The 16,611-nt window shown below is 35.8% G+C and overlaps 1 protein-coding gene across 10 annotated transcripts in view; it reads right to left on the minus strand.

Annotated features, from left to right (window-relative positions):
- The window catches only part of LOC136033704 (titin-like), a 369,666-nt gene that overhangs the window by 147,371 nt on the left and 205,684 nt on the right, over window positions 1-16,611 (minus strand). For all 10 annotated transcript variants that reach the window (XM_065714570.1, XM_065714567.1, XM_065714566.1 and 7 more), the window contains exons 24-25: window positions 5,424-5,498; window positions 3,612-3,716 (exon numbers count right to left, since the gene is read on the minus strand). In XM_065714570.1, the coding sequence (XP_065570642.1) occupies window positions 3,612-3,716; window positions 5,424-5,498 (180 nt within the window). The remainder of the gene's footprint in view (window positions 1-3,611; window positions 3,717-5,423; window positions 5,499-16,611) is intronic.

Consider the following 16,611-nt stretch of genomic DNA (forward strand, 5'->3'; position numbering starts at 1 on the left):
TTTTTTGTTCTCTTCTTTTGTTTTTTCTCGTATTACTCCGTCAGTATTGTATTTTTTGCAATATGACGGGAAATAAACATATACATACATATATACATATCTATACATATAAAATAAGTTGTTTGTTTGTGTGTCTGTCTGTCTGTCCGCATATGATGTCTGAATTATTTCATCATATACCAATTCAAATATTGGTATATGATGTTAAATATTGGATATATTAATGACGATGGGGACACAGGGAATGTTTGATTAGCAATCACCATCAACAAAGCTCAAGAGGCAATCATTAGAATAATGAGGTATAGATCTGAATACGGATTGTTTTTCCCATGGACAATTATATGTTGCATGTTCAAGAGTCGGTAAACCTGACAGTCTATTTATATGTACAGACAATGGGACAGCGAAGAATGTTGTATATTCGTAAATTTTACGTAGTTAAAAACACACACACACACACACACACACACATATATATATATTTATATATATATATATATATATATATATATATATATATATATATATATATACATATCTATATTCACAGGTGGTAAATAGGGACACAACTACAATGGCACGTAACTAATATGGCGCGTAACGACTTACGCGCGGGGGGGGGGCTTGGGGGGCGCGAAGCGCCACCCCAACAGCTAGTTGTCTATAATTCATATTACTTTGTCAATTATGATATGTACAAATACTAGTTTTAAAACATATTTTTGAAGGATTCTTCTAATCTATTGCGCTTTAGTCTAGACGCTGTAGGAGTTCATATAAATAGGTTAAATAAATGGTTTCCTGCGCCAGAAAAATGTCAATTCTTTAATACACAAGCAACTATCTAACAAGACTAAATATTCAGGTGATACGGCACTTTAAAAATCATTTTGTGAACTTCAGTGTCGGCTGATCGTTACGAAGACACAGATCCTTAATTAACAAATTCCCGTAGAGGGCTAAAGTTACCATGAGCTGTCGAGAATTTGTAAGGAAATTTGACTGAAAAGAAATTAATTTTATGTCCCTTTTGTCGACGAGCTTGTCAATCAAAGTGGGCGCACCACTTGGAACTCCCAAAGCGGCCAAATTCCTCGAATCATAATTCTTTTCAGTTGAATTTTAGCGTTTCCCTAGCTGGTATGCTAGATTATTTTTAAGGGAATGCCCTTTCCTGAAATTTAAAAAGAAAATTCTGCTCCCTTTCATCGAAAAAACAAATTCAAACTTTCTTATATTTCGAGTTTCATTAAATTTGAATATTTATATCTTCGGCACAAAAACCGAGAAGCTCAATGGTTTTTCAAAAATTTTCCGGAAAACTAGATGCCCTTTAGTTTCCTGTCATTCATTTGGGTCTCTTATCCAAGGTCTGCAAGCTATGGCAAGACTGTACAATTAATAATAAATTGTTTAGCCACACAAAATAAAAAAAGCTCATAATGAATGAGATAGGGTAGTCCTATAAGGTACCGTATCCCCTAAGACTTTAAGTACAAATAGCTACGAATAATAGCTTGCAACAGCTTATTAACAGTTATTAGTGTTAATTTAGGTAAGACCTAACACAGTGGCCTTTTGCTAACTCGGACGTGTATTCTGCTGTGTGAGCGACATTCAAGGACAGATAAACTGCCCAGCTTAGGACCGAAAAGACCCTACCTCCACACTTTTCCTGCTGGTAAGGCTCCAAAGCTTATGTTAAGAGAGGTCACTGATATTAAGAGAGGTCCCTCTAGTCACTGATATATATATAAAAAAAGAAAATAGAAAGAGTTTGGTTTTGAGTCTCCTTGTCTTGTACTCTAGGCCTTCGTAAAGAGGTTTTTAGGATTTGAGCCAAATTCGAACCTCAATTTAATTACACTTTCTTTGCTTTTTTTCTACTTGGGACCTATTTTTACAGTATATTTCAAGCATTAAAAGTACGCAATGAAATGAGATACGAGTTCCAAGTATCTGTCAAATTCTAGCTTGGGCTGTAGATATGATCTATTATTGAATGATTATTCCACTAGCATGACTATTTTCAACCTCCGAAGAAATTGGCCGTTTTGGTGAATTTAGTGTTCGGCAAGAAAAAAGTTGATATTGGAATCGGATCTTGTAAGTGCCTTCTCTGATCCTTATTTGATTTTATATTCATTTCCTAATGTTTCATTTTACGTCGACGACAGGTCTTGGCTGGGTGATTGCTATGATTTGATCCAGATTTTACCCAAATTTGATTATAGTCTACTTCATCTAATCTTTCAAGCCTTCTAAGGATAGATAGTATGTAAATGAGAGCTTCAAAAACGTCCTCCGATCTTAATTTTGGTTGTAGACTCATTCCTAGAAAAAATCAATGTTCTGGAGAGAGAAAAGGAGAAAGAGCTTCAAAACCCCTTCCCAGCCTTAATTAGACTTTGTGCCAAGTCCTAGAATTTCAGTTTCATTGAGTTAATACACAATATTTCCAAGTTTCTGAGCAATCAAGCCGTCTAAGAGGGGGGAGGGGAGTTGAGATGAGAACTTTAAAATTTCGGCCCTAATCGGACTGTTTATGCATTCCTGACAACTTCATCCACTTAGCATACAACATTCCGCAGTTCGTGAGAAATCAATGTTCTAGGGGAGAAGGGAAGAAAGGAGCTTAAATATGTCTTCCCAGGGCCTGATAAGGGTCCCATACACGAAGCAGAACAATCTTCTAAGTTTGCGAAAAGGGTTGATTCGAAATTTTACTGTTGCTGATTTTTAAAAAACATTAGCTATAGCCTATTTCTGCTTTAAACAGAATTCGGAGAAATTTTATTTCTCAATATTAATACAATATTTTTACAACAAAATCCCGGCACTGACTAAAAGAAATCAGAGTTCGACGTGTCAGTTCAAAACATAAGTAATCGGATACAGTACCAAGCAACAGAGACATCTTTGGACAAAAATGTAAAAGCCTAGAGAAAATAAACTGCTGCAAAAGGCAGGAGACAAAAACAATTGTTCAGATTTTTCTTTTTCTTTTTTTACTTAATATGTATGTGACCCTATGGTAAGATATTGGGTTGACAGGAGACAGATCTCTTGGTCACCAAGGTTGGGCGACAGACTTGTTACTTGTCCCTGTAAAAAAAAGACAAAAGCTGAAACGTCAATTCGACACCCAATACACGGGCAGCCCTCAGGGCCCATCCCTTTGCCCCAAAAATTATTCTTGAATTTCTGGGCACTTTTTATTCAAATTATTAAGTTTGTTTTGTTACTGGGATCCCTCCCCCGAAAAAGCATTTGTTATTGGGCTTATTCACTAGATACAATCACGTGTACGTGCTTGATGTGACCCCTTAAAAGTAATCAAAACACAAGATAATTTATCGTCTTTTATTTCCTTTCCTTTCTTAAATGTAGCACGTTTAAAATTATGTAACAGTAGCTTATTAACGCTCTGAATTTAATCTTATATTCGATTGAGCGCTTCAATTTTTAATTTTATCAATTTATTTCTTCTTCTTCTTTTTGTCTTTTGCCCATATCCATTCACTAGTAAAGGTCTAGACTATTTATTTAAATACTTGGTGCTTCATCTTAAATATATTTTACAAATATTTTATGACTTGAAGACATACCTGGTTTAGGATTTCCTGTGAAATAGCACTCAAACTTGGCGGTCTCCCGTTCTTTAATCCTTACGTCAAGCAGTTGACTTGTAAACAATGGAGCTTGTGTGTTTGCTTGAAATAAATGAAAATAATTAAATTTGAAAATAAGACAGAGAAACCAAGGCCGAATCCAGGCGGGGGGGGGGGGTAAATTTTGTCCGGCACGTATAAAAGCAACAAGAATGCATATGAAAAATTTTGGTTGAGTTTTGTATAGTTTTCTTTTAAGCCCCCTCCCCACACTCCAAACAAAATCCTTGATACGGCCTTGAAAGAAACATTTGGTCATTGTCAGAGTTTTTTAACACCAAAATTCCATAAAGTAACATGTTTTGGATTAGGGTGGTTAGGTTTAAGAAATCCTCAAAATTATTTCGAAAGCTCGAAAAATAAAAGAGTTATTAATTCTAGGCTTTTGGTTGAAAATGAGGTGATCATATTAGATTTACATCATTCTTTTGTTTGATATAAAATCAATGTATACGGTACTTGCATTAATTCTGTTTATGCAAAATTTCACAGAGAAAAAAATTGTTTCTTACGAAAAACTCTGCAAAAAAGAGAGGGAAAGTAAGCTCTTGAAGAAACCTTGTCTTTAACTACCCCCCCCCTTCTCTCTCTCTCTCTCTCTCTCTCTCTCTCTCTCTCTCTCTCTCTCTCTCTCTCTCTCTCTCTCTCTCTCTCTCTCTCTCTCTCTCTCTCTCTCTCTCTCTCTCTCTCAATCACTCTCTCTCTCTCTCTATTATTATTACTTTGCTTAAACTACTTAAGTAAAACAAATATTTTCTTACGTGAAGAATCAAAATACCGTAATTTTAGAGCATAGAAACAGATTCTTACCAACATAAAAGCAACGAACACAAGCCAAACTCAATAACATGCAAAACTAATTTTGTGCATTTCCCTCTTCCTGGGAAGGTCCAGGAAAGGAGCTGGCATTCATAATTGGAATCCAGTCATGCAAAAACGACTTTGGGCCAGGGATCCCATGTCTATAAGATACCTCTGATGTTGGGGTCTCACCTAGTTCCAAAATTGGTGAGAGTATCTTATTATGACTTAAATCAAGGCCTAATCTACTTTTAAGATTTTCCGAGTAGTTAATTTCGATTTCATTACAATCCTCGTCACCAACAATGGTTTCATCGTCAGATATAGAAGATATATAATCACAATCTTCTTCATTCTCAAAGTCGTTTTCAATAGCATTTTCAAGAGAGAGAAACTCAAGCATGGATGATGTCTGTGAAACAGTGCTTGCAGATTTAGAATCTAAAAGAATCGTATCTGATTGTTCAGTAACTGAAATATCAGGTAATGACACACTTAACTCCCTTTTGTAAGAAAATTTCTTAAAGGTGCAGTCAAAAGGCTGAAGCCCTTCACAGCTCAGTGCTTCTATTGCCGCTGATATAGACTTACGATGATTATTTAAATATCCATTTAGAACACTTTGTGCAAAAATTGAAGCCGGGGCAAGTAATTTGTTTTCCGGTGACTCAGGAACGGCGGGCTCATTCCTCTGCCCTTCGCGATCATCAGGCACTTCAAAAAGACCATCAAAGTAAACATGCTTATCAGATTTAACATTACCATGCATTGTTAAACCAGAATCACAAAAGGAAACACTACTCAATCTACGACTGGCAATATCAGATAAAGAATTAAAAACGGCCTCAGGGTTAGAATAAAAAACAGAGTCATCTCCATCACTTATTTGATCATGTAGACAATCAAGACTATCACGAGATGTGGTCAGGCTTGATTTCTTATATATACCTTTCAGCTGCTGCTGAATCTCTTCCATTCTTGTAACCCAATCAGGTTTACGATACATCTTAGTGTCTTTGTAATCTAGAAATATAATATACAGAATAAATATCATTTCTTGAAATGCTAATCCAATAAAAAAGAATAATTAAAATATATTGCAATCTCAAAGTATATGTTACTATTGATCAATAAAAACATTGTCTAGGAAAATATAGACACAAAAATAGACCCAATGCTGGACGAGTCAACAAGCATATAAAAAAAAGTCTACACTATGACTGAAGTTTGTTTCTGTCAAATATGTATTGTATAAAATATAAATCAGCAAAACTTTTCTTTGAAAAAGCAAAGACAAAAAAAGACATAATAAAATCCGAAGCTACAGGAGTCATTAACAATCCCAAAAAATAAGTTTCTGTTTTCTAAAGCAGTATTAATATTCGTTTCAATAAAAAAAAAGATAAAAGAAGAAAAGGCATCAAGAATAAAATACAAATTACACAGGTGTTGCTAGGATAGTAAGTAGTAAAACTAAAGCAATTTTCAAGTTTAATAAAATTAAAATTAAGTTAAAATTAATTTGAATTCAAACTAAAGTTTAATAAGTAAACTGAATTGGTCAACATAAGCCTCTCACTGTTTTTGTTTCAGTATAGAATTTATCACGAAATTAAATGACACATTAATGGAGTTTCTGTATGAAAGCTAAACAGAAATTTTATGTTGTCCCAATAGTTAGAAAGCTGAATGAATTTTCCTTTTGGAAACCGAAAAAATACTAAAAACAATTTTAAAAAATTGAGCATATTAAAAAGAAAGAATATAGAAAAGAAAACGAAAGGGTAGAAGAAAATAACATATCACTCATATTCAACTAAAAAGAAAACCTACCTTTTGACTTCGAACTAGAATATTGAAAAACTTAATTGTTAAATATAACAGTTCTTAAATAAGAAAAAAATATCTTAAAGAGAATAAGGTACACGAATCCTGAAAAGAACATTAAAAAGGAAATGTTAAAAGCCACAGCTGTTATAAGTGGGAGTAGAAGCAATGCGTGTGTGCATAAGTGAAATGATATGGGGTGTCAGTGCGTATGTGAGTTTCAAAAGCCATGTTAGACGAATTCAGTGCCCCAGGCAAATATTCCTACTTTAAGTAATCAGCTTAGTAATTAGTAGTTAGGGAAGACATAAATGTTTACTGTTCAGCCAGGCTACTTGACTGAAGCACTTAAGAATTATTGAATAAATAAGATTAATTTTATTGAAAATAAAAGAAAACAAAAAAGACAATGGATCTACGTCTAGAGAGACCATTGGTAGAACCATGAGAGAAGGGATGCCAATCACCAAAATAAGAAGCTGAAATTCTGTAAGAGAGCAAAAGTAATTATCAGTTTTCAAAATAGGAAACATAAAAAAAGACATTATCAGTCACTAATAAAGACATTATCAGTCACTAATAACAATAACGCAAAAAAAACAGTGTCGCTTAAATTAAATACGTACACAGGGGTTCAAATCAGGGGTTGAGGACCAATTCGCAAAAAAAGGAAGAGAACAAATTATATGACAAAAAACGGATTAAGTGGACAATTTTAGGAATCCATGTATTTTGAAAGGAATGTAGGTATACCATTCTCCCCCTTCTGCTTCCTGGTTTTTCGTCTATTTTAAAGGCAACACCAGTTTTACACTGATGCTACTAAATATATTGTATTTAATACGTTTGAGGGAAGGATTCTGTTTTCAAAATCCAACTTTCGTTTCCAAAAAGATTTTTCAGGTATCAACAAATTCACATGAAAAACCAGTTTTACATTGATAACAGTAAGCTATTAAATATATTGTATTTAATACGTTTGAGGGAAATATTCTGTTTTCAAAACCCAACTTTCGTTTCCAAAAGGTTTTTTTCAGATATCAACGAATTCACATGAAAACACTTGAATTCGAGAATAAAATACTTCAACTTAAAATGATATTGATTTTCTTTTTCCTGGTCTTTTTTTATTCTTCATCTTTATTGATCGATATTTTGGTCGAAATGATAGTGCTCTCAAGTTGCAGTTAACAAAGTCTTCTCACTATAAACAAATTAGTATTTCTATTTTTTTAAATTTGAATAATACAACAAAATAGTGAACTAAATAAAATAAACTTAGTAACTGTGCATTTTTTGGTGCATTCAAAATTAATGAAATAAGATAGACATAATATAAGAGTGGCTCACCTCCGACGCATAACAAAGACAAGACCAATCTCACACCGTCTTTACCCGATATTTCACACACAACCTCACCCGAATCTTCTGTTAGAACTTCATTAATTTTCAAAACACTTTTGCCGTTTTTCATCAAGATCTCGAACTCGCTATTTGGTCGAATTTCTCTGTTGTTCAAAAACCAACGAATATTCTCCGGCTCTGCATCCCCAATATCAACTTCAAAAGTTGCTGAAGAACCCTCTTCTACTCTCACCTCGTTAGTTACTTGGTCAAGGGGTTGATCACTTTGCTCCTTCAGAAGAAGAAAAAAAAATTGAATTTTTTTTTCAGCACAGTATGATGAACAACTCGTAGGACAATTACCTTAAGCGAAGCCTAAAAATCTTGTTGTGAATGCTAATTAAATTAACAAGTATCTTACTGTAAATTGCCAACCTATCAACTATCAACTTCTGCTACAGAGCCTTAAGGTTTACGTTCCTTCTGAAATATACGATATTGCAATAAGCCTACACTGTAATCTGAATCAAAAGTTCCTGCTAGCGAGCAGTAAGCAAGGATAATACCCAGCTCAATAGTAAACGACACTCTAAAAAATGGAATTTTAATACAAATAGAAAAATAAAAAAAACGGCTTATTATGCTGATTTCAAACATATAAGTTTCATTAAGTTTAGTCTTACCCATTAAAGACTAGGAGTCTCAGAAAATTTGCCTAATTTTTGAAAAAAACGGAAACACCCCTTAAAAGTCTTAGAATCTGAATGAAAATCACACCTTTAGATTCAGCATATCAGAAAACCCTACTGTAGAGGTTTCAAGCTTATATCTGCAAAAATATGGAAGTTTGTATTATTTGCCAGAAGAAAGATTACATGTGTGGGTTTATTTGTTTTTGTTTTTCCAGGGATGATTGCTTCAACCCAGTGGTCCTAGAATTTCGTGATAGGGCTCATTGGAACGGAAATTAAAAGTTTTAGTGCTCTTTAAGTGAGCAAAAAGATTGGAGGGCAACTAGGCCTCTCCCCTGAATTTTTTCCCTAAAATTGTCCAATCAAAATTTTTAGATAGCCATTTTGCTATCATAGCCAAAAGGCCAAATAACTATGCTATAACATATGATGTAACATGACTCCCCCCCCCCCTCATCCTCAGGTGAAAGCTCTTAAAGTTATCAATTTTGCCCATTGCTTAAGCATAGTATTTATTATTGGAACTATGTATACATTTTCGGGTGGGGAGGGGACTAACTTACTGCTGGGGACTAACTTACGGGGAAATCTTCCATGGGAAGGGAAGTCTCCAGGAGGTAAACTTGTCAGGAGAAATTATACACTGGGGGAATTTACCAGAATTCCTATATAGAATTCTTTTTATATGTCTTCCTTTCTCTTTTCCGTCTCGATTTTACACGTGGGGTTGTTAAGGGTAATTCTCCGGGGTACTTTTTCACTCTTTTGAATTGTCTAGAGGATATTTCCGTGGGGAGGAAGATTTCTCCGTGGGATTGAGGCAATATTTCCTGGGATTAACAAAACGATCAGAATTTAAATATAAGAAACAGGTTTTTTCAACTGAAAGTAAGGAGCGACATAAAAACTTAAACGAACAGAAATTATTACATATATGAAGGAATTGCCCCCTCCTCAACACCTTGCTCTTTACGCTAAAGTTTGAATTTTTTCTTAATTCTTTAAGAACGATACCTGAAACACAAGAGTAGTTTAATTGGAACAATAAGAAGTTTTTTTATAAGTACTAAAAAACTTTAGCGTAACGAGCCAGTTGTAGAGGAGGGGGCAATCCTCTTCATATACGTAATAATTTCTGTTCGTTTTGAGTTTTAATGTTGTTCCTTACTTTCAGTTGATAAAACTTGTTTTTTCTAATTTAATCAAAAGGTCAAGGAACTTATATGGTTCGATTTGTCAGTCTTAGATCTATTTATTCACCTAGCCGAAATTAAGGTATTACAAAGACTAATTCCTAAAAAATGACATAAATTTACTTAAAAACAGGAAAATTATTCGTTTTTCAAACAATTTCAGGAAAATTTTCAGAGTATTTTTCCGTCTAAATAAAATGTCAAATAAATTGAAACATACATTCGGTTGATGGATAAAACTGAACTCTGCTACCGAAGGATAGCAAAACTGTCGTTTTACGCTGAAATCAAATTAAAAAAAAATAATAACGCACAGAAGCTATTACGTATGTGAAGGGGATATAAGGGGGAAGTTATTAGTGCTTTTAGAAAAGCTTTTTATTGTTCTTATTAAGTGACCCTTGTGTTTCAGGAGTTGTTCTTAAAAATTAGGACATAAATTCAAACTTTAGCGTAAAGAGCGAGGTGTTGAGGAGGGGGCAGTCCCCTTCATATACGTAATAATTTCTGTTCAGGTTAAATTTTAATGTTCAGTTGAAAAAACAATTTTCTTATTTAATTTCTGATCGTTTTTTAAATAATATCAGAAAATCTGGCCCAACCTCCACGGTAAAATCCCCCTCCCCACAGAAGTATTATCTAGACAATTCAATACCGGTGAAAATTTACCCCCAAAAATCATCCTTAACATCTCCAGGCGTAAAACTGAGACGCAAAACGGCGTATATGTCTATGTATGTATATGTCTCGACATATACAAATATTTTTGTTTAGGAATTCTGACAAATTCCTCCAGTGTATAATTTCCCTTGAAAGGTTCACCCCTTGGAAACTTTACCCATGGAAAATTCCCCCGTAGAAAACCAACCATCAGAAAATTCGTCCCCCCTTACGAAAATGTGTACTTATTTCCCTATAACAAATACTATACGTAAACAATGGGGAAATTTTATTACATATAGATCTTTCTCCTGGGACTGTAGGGGGGGGTCATGTTACATCCAAAGGCATAGCTATTGGGATTTTCAATTATGATGAACAAAATCTAAAAAATTTAATCGGAAGATTTTGGGAAAAAAGGGATGGAGAAGGGGGCTAGTTGCCCTCTGATCTTTTTGGTCACTTAAGAAGGCACTATAATTTTTAATTTCCGTTGGAATGAGCCCTCTCACGAAATTTTAGGACCACTGGAGGAAGTGTTTTAGACAACCCTCCTATTCGACGTATGTTCGATACGACCACCCCTGGGGGAAAAATACAAATAAACACGTATCCGTGATCTTTCTTCCGTGATCCGTGAATAGTGAAAGCCGCACGGCCTAGTGGGCCTGTTGGTAAATCCAGGTCTGGCTTCACTGCAATTTTCATTTTATTTTCAATGTTGTAATAAGCACAAAAGAGAATACTTGTAATATAATTCGTTTTAGTAAAGCACCGAATACGCAGAAGGGCTTATGCTTTTACCGTTAGGAGACAGGCAGTAGTCATACTCTTGTTTATAGTGAAGGAGTTTTGGCAAGAGCTAATAAAACTAAACTGAATTCCCATGATTTTTGAAATAGAGTATCGTTAACATTTTTTGGGTTTGGGGGGGGCATGAATTAAGGGCAATGTGTCAGTTCCTAAGATTTTTGGAATAAAATATTGTTAATAAGCTTTTATCGGGTGGGGGGAGGGCATGGAGGGAGAGCCAGGGGCCAGTTCCCATGATTTATCACTGATAATATATTGGGGAAGGGAGGGTTATCAGGTTACGAAGGACCAGGGATCAGCTCCCATAAGTCTTGGAATAAAATAATGTTAAAAAGTTGTTTCTTTTGTCGAGGGGGGGGATCGGGCCATGAAGGTCAAGGGATAAGTTACCATAATTTTTGGAAGAGATACCGTTAACAAGTTTTTGGGGAGACATGCAGAGAAGGTAAGGAGTCAGCTCGCTTAAGGTTTGGAATAAAATATCGCTCACAAGTTTTTAGTGGGGGTAGGGGTTTGGCTTATATGATCTCTGAACTATTTTCAAAACAACCGCATAAGAACTTTATATACTTCCTGGACATAACAGATAATACTTGCCCTAGGGCCCTGGGGGTTTGTGTTGACCCTGGAGGTTTTGTTAACTGACCTTTTGACTTATTTTAACAAAATGACTATCTCAAAAATTCGATCGGATGGATTTGAGGCAAAGAATGCAGGAGGGCTAGTTACCCTCCGCTCCCATTTGACTTTTACAAAGGGAAGTAGAACTTTCAATTTCCAATAGAAGGAGACTTCGATGAAGTTATACGATCATTCCTTCCATAAAAACTGTATATGCTCCTGGGTTCTGGGGGCTATGTAAACCCCACAGTTTTTATTATATAATCTTTTTTCTATTTTGGACAAAATAAAAATCTCAAAGTTTTAATCGGACGCATTTGGGGAAAAAGACCTTGGGGGAGAGGCTCTTAGCCGTCCGATCACTTTTGACTCTTAAAAAGGACACTAGAAATTCTAATTTACAATCGAATGAGCCCTTTCTGAAGTTTATACTAACAACCCTTTCATAAAACCTTATATGCCCCGGGGGCAAAACTTACAACACTTGCCTCCAGGTTCTGGGGGGGCTGTGTTTTATCCTTGGAGTTTTTGTTATATGATTTTTGGTCAATTTTGAACAAAATGGTTATATGAATAATTCAATCGGACGCATTTGGGGAAAAGAGGGTTGGTGCGGACGGGGGGGGGGGGAACTAGCTGCCATCGGATCACTTTTGACTCTTAAAAAGGGAACTAGAACTTTGAATTTCTTTTCATTTGAGTTTCCTCCGAAGTTTATACGACCACCTCTTCCATAAAACCTTATATACCCCTGGAGCACAAGTTACAACCCTTAGTTTTCCGACGCTCTGGGGGATATGTTGACGCCGATGTTTTTTTTAGTTGATCGTTGGACTATTTCAAAGAAATTGGATCTGAAATCCATCGGATTTTTTTAAGGAAAAGAGGGTGTAGGGGGGGGATAGATGCCCTCCGACCACTTTGACTCTTAAAAAGGTAACTTAATTTCCGATCAAATGAGCTACCTCTGAACTTCATACGACCACCCCTCACATAAAAACCTTATATGCTCTGGGGGTGTATCTTAAAACACTACCACTGGGCTCTGGGGCGTTCTGGACCCTGGAATTTTGTTACCTGATGTTTAAACTATTTTCAATAACATGCCTATTTCAAAATTACTATGTGGATGGGCTTGGGGAAAAAGAGCGGGGGGCTCGTTGACGTCCGATCTCTTTTGATTCTTAAAAAAGTGATCTTGAACTTTCTGTTTCCTATCAAATTAGCCCTTTTTATACGAGCAGCCCTTCCATAAGAACCATACATACCCCCAGGGAATATATTAAAACGTCTACCCCCGGCCCTGCGGGTTTTGTCCTCCCCCCGGAGATTTTTTATCTAATCCTTGAACTAAAATTCAAATTTGTATCAGATACACTTGGAGAAAAAGAGCGTTGGGGCTATTTACCCTCCGATCACTCTTGACTCCTAAAAAGGGCACTTTAACTTCCTATTTCAAATCGAACGAGGCCCTTCGAAGTTTATACGACGATCTATTCCATATAAAGCGCCTCTGGGGAAAAATTGAGTCTTATGGCCTTGAGTTTGGTGGGGGGAGGCCAGTTGCCATAGGATCACTTGACTCTTAAATGGGGGACTAGACCCTTCAATTTTAAATTATTTGAGTCCCCTCCGAGGTTTATACGACCATCTTTTTGGTAAAAACCTTACATGCCCCCGGGGCATAAGCTACAACCCTTCCCCCCGGGTTCCTGGGAGGGGGGTATGTTGACCCCAAAGTTTTGTTATCTGATCTTTTTACTACTTCAAACAAAATGGCTACCTCAAAATTTTGATCGGATGCATTTGGGGAAAAGAGGGTGGGAGGAATCGCTTTTGATGACTCTTGAAAAAGTAAATGGAAATTTCAATTTCCAATCAAATGATCCACCTCTGATGCTTATACGACCATCTCTTACATTCAGACTTATCTCTCTCCCCCCAGGGGGCATAACTTATAAAACACTTTCCCGGGTCTAGGGGGTTGTGTTGATCCCTGAGTTTTTGTTATTTGATCTTTAAACTGTTTTGAACAAAATGGCTATCTCAATATTTTGATCAAATACATTTGGGGAAAAAGGGGCCTTGGAGAGAGGCTAGTTGCCCTACAATCACTTTTGACTCTTAAAAAGGACAATAGAAACTCTGATTTACAATCAAATGAGCCCCCTCCGAAGTTTATGGTACAATCCCTTCCATAAAAACCTTATATGATCTCGAGGCATAATTTACAACACTTGCCCCCAGGTTCTGGTAGGCTGTGTTATCCCTGGAGTCCTTTGTTATATAACCTTTGGTCTGTTTTGACCGAAATGGGTATATGAAAAATTTGATCGGAACCATTTTAGGAAAAAAGTGTTGAGAGGGGATGGGGGCTAGTTGCCGTCAGATCACTTTCGACTCTTAAAAAGAAAATTGTAACTTTCAATTTTTGATCGTTTGAGTCCTCTTCGAAGTTAATCTCTTCTCCCGTAAAATCTTTGTATGCCCCAAGAACATAAATTACAAACCTTCCTCCGAACTCTGGAGAGTGGGGTATATTGACCCCTAAGTTTTTTTTTATCTGACCATTTGACTATTTCAAACATACTGGCAATCTCAAAATTTTGATCGTGTGCATTTGGGGAAAAGAGGGTGTGTGTAGGGAGGGGGGAGGGGTGAGATACCATCCGACCCCTTTTGACTCATAGATAGATAACTAGAACTCGACAATTTCCAATCAAATGAGCCACATCTGAGGTTTATACGACCTCTCCTTGCATAGAAACCTCATATGTCTCCGGGGAATAACTTAAAACACTTGCCCCCATGCTCGTGGGGTTTCTGTCAACCCCGGAGTTTTGTTATCTGATGTTTGAACTATTTTTAACAAAATGGCTTGGGGAAAAAAGGCGTCGGGAGGGTGGTCTAATTTCCCTTCCATCTCTTTAGACTCTTCAAAAGAGAACTAGAAATTTCAATTTTTAATCAAATGAGCCCTCTCTGAAGTTTATACGATCATCCCTTCTATAAAAGAACCATATATGCCCCCAGGGCATAACTTACAACGCACGCCTCAAAATCTATTTTCTTAAGTGTAGCTAGGCCATCTAAAAATATTCTGGCCTAGAGCATGTGAAGCTTGATCTACATCTTGCAAATTGAAGGTAAGCTTTGAAAAGAATAAATTGTTATGCTTGAGTTATACTCTTTCAGTGAGTTTGCCGCTATTAAGCACCGCTATTAAATGGAAACAATTTCAGTAGTTACATAAAATGATCACAGTGAGGAATAATGAAAAAAATCCTAGGTCAAATTTCCACTCAAATAGATTAAAACGAAACCTGCATTTGTGGTTATATTACACTTATAAGCCAATTTCACCAAAAGTCAGCATTTTACAATGACTGATTCTCTTGTTTAGTAGGGTAGTATAGTAAACAAAACAAAATTGAGATGGGAATAAATTCTCTTACTTCTTCTGGTAGTTCATCTTCTGAACTGCTTGGTACAGTTATGTCATCATCTTTTACGTTTTGAATAAGTGAACTGCTTTCTGAATCTGGAATGTATTCGTACTCTAAAAAAGAAGATAAACTCTTTTAATTGTGCTTAATAACAATAATCTTGAGTTAATTACAATACCTACTCCCAATAATAATCAGGGCAAATTCTTAATATTTGTGAGCCCTCAGCCTAACTCACCAGTTGGCTCTAGGACTTTAGGACCTTGACCCCCTACAGTTACTCACTAGTTGAACCAAACTTTACAAATGTTTCCAACATCAAAAATTATTTAGGTATTAGAATATATAGGTATTCATGCAACTTGTCAGCCAATTATTTAGGTATTAGCATACATGGTATTCACGTAACTTGTCAGACAATGGCTGATGCCTGTCAAAAGTAATGATATGATAACTGTCACAAATTGGGAACTGAAGGGGGATCAAAATTTTTCGTTTCATGAGGGTTAGAAGTAGCGAAAATGTACACACAAATAGGCTAAAACTGGGACCTACGTGTAGCCTATTAAAACTGTCACACTCTATTATTTCACACGACCCATATTTCAGGCTCGCTCCAATAATTTTCCTCTGAACAAACATTAACTAGAGATTAAATCCCCCCCCTCTCGCACCACCTATCCTTCTATATTTCGGTTGGCTATATTAGAGATTTTGATCAATGGAATTTTGGTCCAGTCTGGGCCTGAATTGTTCTTTGGCGCCATAAAATGACTAAATGTACTGCGATGTTGTTGCATAATCTCTTTAGCTACTTAAAAAAGGCACTAGAAATTTCAATTTCGTTCCATTGACATCTCTTTTGATATTCTATGGTGATTAATTTAGTAGCTTTGTCCCTGAAAAATAAAATAAACTAACGAGCAAATAAACAGGCATCCATGACTATCCTTCTAGAAAAATATAATATTTCGCGTTTTTATAAATATGTGCTTGAAGCCTCTATACAAGGGTATTGTGATACGCTGAATTAGATGGTGTATCTCCTTTGGGGTCTGTTTTCCCTTTTCTCGGATATTATCGATATTTTTACAGGCTCGTATCTTTTTGTAAGTAACTTTTAACTTAATGAATTTTTCATATACAGAATAACAATAAAAAATTAATTATTTTGGTACATTTTTTGTCCTCAAAATTATTTTTTAAGTTTGCGTTACTATTTGCGAGAATCAATTCTTGCTTTTAGTTCGTCACCACCAGCTGTTCAGAAACAAAATCAATAAGATCATATCAAGCCCTAGATTTATAATAATATTAAATAAAAAACAAGTTTGTTTTAACTGAAAGTAAGGAGCGACATTAAAATTTAAAACGAACAGAAATTACTCCGTATACAAAAGGGGCTTTTCCTCCTCCACACCCCGCTCTTTACGCTAAAGTTTGACCCTTTCTCTTAAATCTACTTTATAAACAGTAAGAAACTTTAGCATAAAGATCGGGGAGTTGAGGAAGAAAAGCCCCTTTCGTATACGAAGCAATT

The sequence above is a fragment of the Artemia franciscana genome, chromosome 12 (assembly GCF_032884065.1).
Source record: "Artemia franciscana chromosome 12, ASM3288406v1, whole genome shotgun sequence".
NCBI classification, from domain to species: Eukaryota; Metazoa; Arthropoda; class Branchiopoda; order Anostraca; family Artemiidae; genus Artemia; species Artemia franciscana.